General features: G+C 40.2%; 1 protein-coding gene across 1 annotated transcript; it reads left to right on the top strand.

The window, feature by feature from the left end:
* The first annotated feature begins 531 nt into the window (after nucleotides 1–531).
* LOC117836909 (peroxidase N) lies at nucleotides 532–2,140 on the top strand. The gene is made up of 4 exons (XM_034716435.2): nucleotides 532–811; nucleotides 929–1,111; nucleotides 1,230–1,395; nucleotides 1,581–2,140. The coding sequence occupies exons 1-4, from the start codon at nucleotides 593–595 to the stop codon at nucleotides 1,994–1,996; spliced, it is 984 nt and encodes a 327-aa protein (XP_034572326.1). The 5' UTR covers nucleotides 532–592; the 3' UTR covers nucleotides 1,997–2,140.
* Nucleotides 2,141–8,135: the final 5,995 nt, after the last annotated feature.

The following is an 8,135-nucleotide window of genomic DNA, read 5'->3' as shown; positions in this document are numbered from 1 at the left end:
AATGCAGAGCCAACTCACAGCACCTACGCAATTACAATAGGAAACGTCATCCAAAACTTTACAGCGTCCAGATTAATTTCCCCACAATGCAAACATGATACTATTGCTGATACGTAATTGAATAGTGCATCAACTATCATCTCGTCTGTGGCCGTCATATCCAAAAATCGAAATCCTGCACGAAACTGCATGCATTACATTAGAATTTCCTGTTTGCATTGGTTGGATCTCCACTACCACTTTGGACTTGAGACAAAAAGCACTGGGAAGCATGCTAAGTGCAGCACCATCACACTAGTGACTTCACCATTAAGAATCAGAAAACGAAGCAAAAGAGCCCCTTCTAGTGCCCCAATAGCCCAATTGCCATCTTCCGAATGTGCAGTTCTATTTTTGTTTAGAAATCTTTCTCACCTCTGGAGACCAGTAGACACATGCATGCGCGCCGCCCACTATCGTGCCGAATTAGCCTACCTGAGGTAGTATATTCCCTGATGGATCACTTTAACCGCCTATAAGAACTTGGCAAGAAACTGTGGAGTGTGGAAGCCCAGGATAGTCTATAGAGGAGGAAGTAGTAACCGAGTAAGACATGGAACACGCTTACTCCCGGTTGCTGGTTGTATTTTCGGTTCTTTCACTGTGCCTCGGTAACCAGGGTGTGAGATGTCAGCTCACCTCTGATTTCTACGACGAAACATGTCCTCATTTGTACACTATCGTGCAGCAGCATGTGTTCACTGCCATGAGAGCTGAGATGAGGATGGGCGCCTCCCTCCTCAGGCTCCATTTCCATGACTGCTTTGTCAATGTAACTGTCTTGACTGACTTCTAATCTCTTAACCCTGAGTCTCTGATAATGTTCTGTAGATCGATGCAGCTCTATGTTGCTGAGTTACCGAAATGGTGTGAAATTTCATATATGCAGGGATGTGATGGTTCAATACTTTTGGACCGCAGCGATGGCGAGAAGTTTGCACAACCCAACCTGAACTCAGTTAGAGGGTACGAGGTCATTGACGCCATAAAGGCTGATCTCGAGAGCCTCTGCCCTGAGGTGGTGTCTTGCGCTGACATCGTAGCCCTTGCAGCAGGCTATGGAGTGCTCTTTGTACGCTCCTAGTAGCCCTTCCAGTCAAGTTTGTTGGAACACTAAGTTTTGCTAGACAGAGTACTAACGGTGCAACACGGCTGTGACGTAGTGACGTGTACTGATTTTTGTTGTTCAGAGTGGAGGGCCATATTGGGATGTTCTTCTGGGAAGAAAAGACGGTCTGGTGGCCAATCAGTCTGGAGCTGACAACGGCTTGCCTGCGCCATTTGAACCGATAGACTCCATTATTCAGAAGTTCAACGCCGTCGGCCTGAACACGACCGATGTCGTGGTCTTATCGGGTAAATATCATGAATCAGTTACAGCTACTTCTACTTCCACGTTCTCCTACAAGTTTCAGAGCTAGTCCTTACACGTTCGTAGCTCACTCAGAAGCAGTTATTAAGATTATTAATTATACATCAAGTTTCACGTGATCTGTTAAGATTCTACGGAACTCACATGCTCTCAACCTGAAATTGGACAGGAGCCCACACGATCGGCCGATCCCGGTGCGTGCTGTTCAGCAATCGCCTGTCAAACTTCTCGGCGACGAATTCAGTAGATCCGACGCTGGATGCCAGCCTCGCCGACAGCCTTCAGAGCCTCTGTGCAGGCGGCGACGGCAACCAGACCACCGCTCTCGACGTCAGCTCCGGCGACGTGTTCGACAACTACTACTACCAGAACCTCCTGGCCAATAAGGGCCTGCTGTCCTCCGACCAGGGCCTCTTTTCAAGCCCGCAAGGCACTGCCAACACAAAGGATCTCGTGCGGACCTACAGCCACGACGAGGATCAATTCTTCTGCGATTTCGGCTGGTCCATGATCAAGATGGGGAACATCCCTCTCACGGGCTCGGAAGGGGAGATCCGCAAGAACTGCAGGGTTGTCAACTCATGAGGAGTGAGTGATGCATGCGTCTGTGGGATCTATTTCTTGCACTTGTTCGTGAGAAGGCACCAAAGTGTACGATTATGCGTGTAACGTTAAGCGGTTGCGTAGAAAGATGGAAGAATAATTAATAACACTTACAGATTAGCCCGACATGTCAAACTCAGTTGCTTTATTGATGGAAAATGAAAAATTTCAAGCTAGACTATACTAGTGTTCGAAAAGAATTAGTATAATGACATCCGACAGTCAAGATTAATTGTATACTACTAAAACCTTCATTAATTATGGTAGGAGTAGCATACCTGAATAGTACAGGTAGTATAAGGGTATCATGGTAAAAAAATACAAATAGCATCACTATAATTTTATTTTTTACACTAGCATAAAGTTTAAAAGACCACTTCATTTGAAATATCATTTTTTACAATGCAATAATTACTAAAATATCCATAATAATGAACAATACTATATATTACTAAGTAGTAGTATTATGTACCGTAAAAGAAGTACACATCTATGGGTAGATATTGAAAAAACTAAATGTAATATGTGCTAATTAAAAAATAATCAGAAATTAAGCTGTTTTGTCCCACTAGATCTTGGAAAAAAACTATCATGCTTGTGTAAATATAGGAAAAAACCAAAATCTTCTTCTCTCTCTCCCCCATAGATCTAGGAATTTCATCATTCATGAATGAGACTAAAACATCAAAGTTGCATCCAAATAATTAGATAATCTTGTTCTCCTACCTAAATAACCTAACTTCATCCAAAAGTTTTGAAGTAAATTGAGCTCCAAATGACTAATCTACACCTTGGAGATCTAGATCTACCTAGAGGTAAAGGAACTCTATTTGAGCCTTAAACCTATGCAATAAGCTTCAAAAATACATTGGGTTAGCATCAATTTACCTCATACAACCTCCAACCAAGGAAATCAAGTAGAAAAAACTTCCTCCCCCACCCCTACATTTCCTTTTTTTAGATTTTCGGGCATCACTTCCTCTATCGAACGGTGTTGTCAGGAGGAGGAAGAAGGTGGATGGGTGCTTTTGTCGGCCATTTCTAGGGGTAGCCCGCCCATGCAAATGTGTCTTCAGGAGTGGTTCGAGAAATATACAGTAACTCGCTCCTATTTGTAGGAACGGGTTGCATTTTGAGCTGGCCCTAGAAAAAAATGGGGGCACGCCTACAAATTGTTTTTTATAGTGATTGTAGTGCAGGGTTGTTGTCACATCTTTCAATTTTGCAGAGACATGAATTTTTGATTTATTAGGAGTAGCTAAGGATAACTTTGTGGGTCTCTTACGCATTTGAGTAAAAAGAGAGCCCCTCCTTTGCCAGATTCGTACAAAGGTCCACGTGTCGTGGAGAATCTCTTGACCACATATTGATTTGCTTCAAATTGAGCTACTCCCTCCGTTCCAAATTATAGGTCGTTTTGGTTTTTATAGATACATAGATATTATTATGCATCTAGACATAGGGTATATCTAAGTGCATAACAAAGTTTATGAATCTAATAAAGTCAAAACGACCTATAATTTGGGACGGAGGGAGTACTACATTTGACATCTATTGAGACCGAGCTTGAGATACATCAAGATTAGGGGGAGAATGTTGCAAAATAATCCTGATGCAGAATTTTATATTAGTAGACTTGGAAGCAAACAAGGAGTCACATGACTGATTACTTCATGTGAACATGTCTTAGATAACATCTAATGTGAATGTGTCTTTGCAATGTGAAACAGGCTAGAGGCTACCACTATATATATAAATATATAAATATAAATAAATATATATATATATATAACCCTCTTTGAAATCAACAGAGAAAAAAGTGCTTGTTGTGTTCCACCAAAAATTCTCTTGTGTTCATGTTGAGTTTTTAGATTTTCCATACTTATGTGGGTTTGATCCTTTGGTAAAGCCAACAGGGATGAATATGAAAATGGACTAGAAGATCAGGAGTGGTAGCAGTTATTTGTATGGAAAAAAAACTGTAACTAAATTCTATTGTTATTTTGACAAATGTGGGCCTGCCTCCACCTGATTACGACATAGCATAATAGAATTTTTCTATCTATTTTTGATTCTTTGTGGGGGATATTGTGAATCTTATAAAACTAATTTGATTACGGTCTCTATGCTAGGAACTATCCAAGTAGCAATTATTTCCTGATGAATAACTTCCCATATTTTCTGCAGCCAATTCAAACTTCTCCCCATCTCAGATGCAGCTCCTTGTTTTGCTATATCATTTTTTTAGATAATTTAGAAAGAGTTGCAGCCTTTGTGCAATTAATCCATACGGCCTCAAAGCATATTACAGTGGATTATGGTGATGATCACTTCCGGGGAAAGCGCCTTCAGTACCGGTTCGTAACCCCCATTTAGTACCGGTTGTGCAACCGGTATTGCTAGTTCGGTACTAAAGGGGAGGCCTTCAGCACCGGTTCAAATAACTGGTACTAAATGGGGTCCTTTAGTACCGGTTTGAGAGACCAACCGGTACTAAATTGGCTATCCCGTCGCGTGTGGTCGAGACCAATTTAGTACCGGTTAGTCTCCCCAACCGATACGAATATATTTTTTCTTTTCTGTTTCTTTTCTATTTATTTATTCTATATTAGTATTTCATATTTATTTCCTTTATGTATACTAGTTCTAATATGCTAATATATATAAAATTTTATTTATCTATAATATTACATTTGAGATAATATTATATATATAGACCTATTGTGCATACACATATTTGAATAATATTACATTGCATCAACTTTCCAAGTTCAACATTTTGGATCAACTTTCCAATGTCATATTATTCTTTCCTTCGGCAAGTTTGAATCTCCATCCTACATGATAAAAAATCGAATAGGAGTCAAGACATTGCAGAATGACTAGAGCGGGGATTTTGAAGTTAGAGCAAATTAAAGACTTACAAAACCTAGGAATTGATGAGTGACTTGTCAAGTGTGTCTTGATTGTAAAGGTAATATAGTTCCTCCAGCGGCACATTATAATGTCTTCCCCATGGAAATAATGTTGATCTCCAATCCAAACTTCGAGCATGACTAAACTGTTGGCTGAAGCCTCCATGTACCATTGGTGCAATTTGTACATCTTCATTGGAAGATAGTCCACAACTGTAGCCACACAAGCGATTTACTTAACTCATATTTCCATTTAGCAGCCCGAGGGTGCTTTGGGATGTGATCCTTCCCTTATAGTTGAGCTAGGGTGAGATTTGTATCTTTGATGAATTGAAGCAGGTTTTGATCAAACTCTGAAAGCACCTGGAGCGGGGCAATCGATTAGTTGGATTGGGTTCTGAGCTGTGGGATGCTTGACCCATTTTTCTTCTTCTTCTTAAAAGCCTTTGTTACTAAGTGGTCATAGTCAGCTAGTGGTGGTTTCTCTGCCTTTTTCTCCATGCTTCTAATGAAAGCCCGAACTTTAACCTTATCAAGTGGTGGATCTTTCTTCACGGGAGGCTTTAGTGCGAAGTGAGCTTTAACCTCAGCATCCACTACTGCGTGGAGTTCTACATCAGTCATATCATAAAGTTTATTGGGCTCTAGTTGCTTCTCCTTCGTCCTATTCTTCTTGTTCTTCATAGCTGCAGTAGGCGGAACTGAAGGCGTCTTTCACCATGTAGCCATGCTCTTAATAGGGGGAGGTGGAGTCATGCTACAATCCCTATCAGCTGAGGACTCATGCTCGGATCCCTATCTGGTAGTGGAGAGGGTGCCCTAGCTGATGGCCTAAGTGATCTTTCCCTTGAGCTTTTAGGAGAGGATCCCAAGGTCGGGGGATTCGGCTGTATAATCCTTATGTAGCGCTTGGGCCATAGAATCCAACCATGGATAGCTTCAACCTATATTCTTTTCCCTGTCACCTCCAAGGATCTCCAGTTCCAAGTCATCCCAACCATCGACCACTCGGTCCACCCCAACTTTGGCATAACCGCAAGCTGAAATCTCCACATCATGAATTGTTTGACCTTGTATCGATTGTTCAGCCACACCATAAGCCACCACGATGAGCTTCTTTCTCATGGGAGTAACAAGCTCGAAAGGGACCCTCCCAGTGATGTCATAAACGGGGTGGCATTGGTTGTCCTCAAATATGTCAGAAGGTCCTCCAGCTAGGGCTTCCATGAAAGTGATGTTGCTTCGACGCTGAGAGGGGTTTACATTGACATTAGCCCCTAATGTTGTAGCTGCTTGTTCACTAGCTTATTTGCTAAGAGCTAGAGCCACACGCCGGTCGATTGCTTTATCTATTCTTGCCTCTGTCAAAGCTATGTGTTCTTGCAACTATCGTAGTTGTCGTGCGTGTTCAGCCTTACTTCTTTGGTGACTTCTGTAGAAATCAATGTGCTCATGAAAGGCAAACTTCCATGGAATTAATCCTTTGCCTCGGCAACGTCCAGAGTGTTCTAGATTACCTAGTGCCATAGTCAGCTCATCCTTCTCTCGATCAGGCACGAAACATCCTTCGGCTGTTGCCTTTATTAACTCAACAAGCCTCGTAGCTGCTTCTCTTAATTCTTGCCAAACACAAATGATCCATCTTCCGGATTGAGTGTGCCACCATGAGCATAATACCAATACTTTGCACGCTCCAGCCATTTGAGAGTCTGCAATACTATTCCCTTAACAATTATGCCATCTTCCATCCTCTTCCATTTCATGATCCCCTTCTTGTAACCTCCTGGCCCAAGATGATGAAAGTATTTCTTCTTTTGAACATTGTCGTATTGGTTTTAGTTACCTTAGTACTCTTTTGTGACTGCTTGAATTGCACAAACGAATCATAGTGATCTCTTAACTTCGGGTTCTTCGTGAAATCTGGTTTAAGGCCCTTCTTTATGTAGTCTTTGTTCTGGTTCTTCTTGTACATCTTAAAAGCAATTGCACCCTTCCGAAAGCTCTAATCTTTCACTTTTGCTTCACCTACACCTTCGAACGTGAAGTTTTTTTTATCTGCTCCCATATCATTTCCTTCTCTCGCTCTGGGACCATGCTTATGGGGACCGTGCTTGTGGAAGCGACGCTCTCATCAATTTCAGGGCTTTTCCAATTCTAAAAGTTTAGGGCTTTTCCAATTCTAAAAGCTTATTGGGATGTTATCTCTAACAAGAAACCCAATTTGATTCACCAATTTGGTCTTAGCATTGTGTAGAGCAATTGGTTCACCATCTTTATCAATTTCCATGATGATACCGCCCTCTAACTTCTTCTTCTTGCCTCGTTTCCGTTTAGGCCTGCTGCTCCATCCAGATGGCTGAAAAACGAAAGAACTATTAATTCCTAATAATCTTGATAAGTAGAGAATTCAAATCATGTTTACATATAATAATTGCTATACCTCGCCTTGTTGCCCATCATTGCCTTCCTCAGCAATTGGTTCCTCCTCATTGCCATCACCAGACATGTTAAGGTAGATGTCAATCTAGCTGTGATCAACCTCTTTGTTTGGTTGATCGTTTGTGCCACCTTGAGCAATCAAGCCCATTACGTATTCCTTGTCCAATTGGGCTTGCTCGTCCTCTGATCGTGCCATTATAACTAATATAATATAAAAGAAAATTATTCTAAGAAATAGTAGAATTTATTCTAAGAATGACTATAACTTATACAATTTTGTTAGAATACATGACTACCAAAATGAATGACTAATACTTATACATTTGCAAACAATAAATGACTAAAAAACGAAATGAAACACTTATACATTTTGTTGCAATAAATGACTACAACAATAATTACAGTGAATTGCTAGAAAATGACAAAAAAAATGAAACAATTATACAATTTGTTACAATAAATGACTACAACAATATTTACAGTGAATTGCTAATATTTATACATTTTTCACAATAATTGACTACAAAAATATTTACAGTTAATTGCACATTTCTATAATTGATTGAACTATTTGATCAATTTTGTAATAGTAAATGACAACATCATAAAATTACTTGGTAATTTCTAAAAGTATCAAAGTAATTTTCACATATTTTTAGACATTTCTAAGAATTAATAGGATTTTCTAACATGGCATATTGTACAATTTACAATTAATAGGCCTTGCCAACAATTTTTCTATAATTTCTAGCTACTTTAAGAATTTT

Source organism: Setaria viridis, chromosome 9 (genome assembly GCF_005286985.2).
Source record: "Setaria viridis chromosome 9, Setaria_viridis_v4.0, whole genome shotgun sequence".
NCBI classification, from domain to species: Eukaryota; Viridiplantae; Streptophyta; class Magnoliopsida; order Poales; family Poaceae; genus Setaria; species Setaria viridis.
This window is presented reverse-complemented; position numbering and strand designations above follow the sequence as displayed.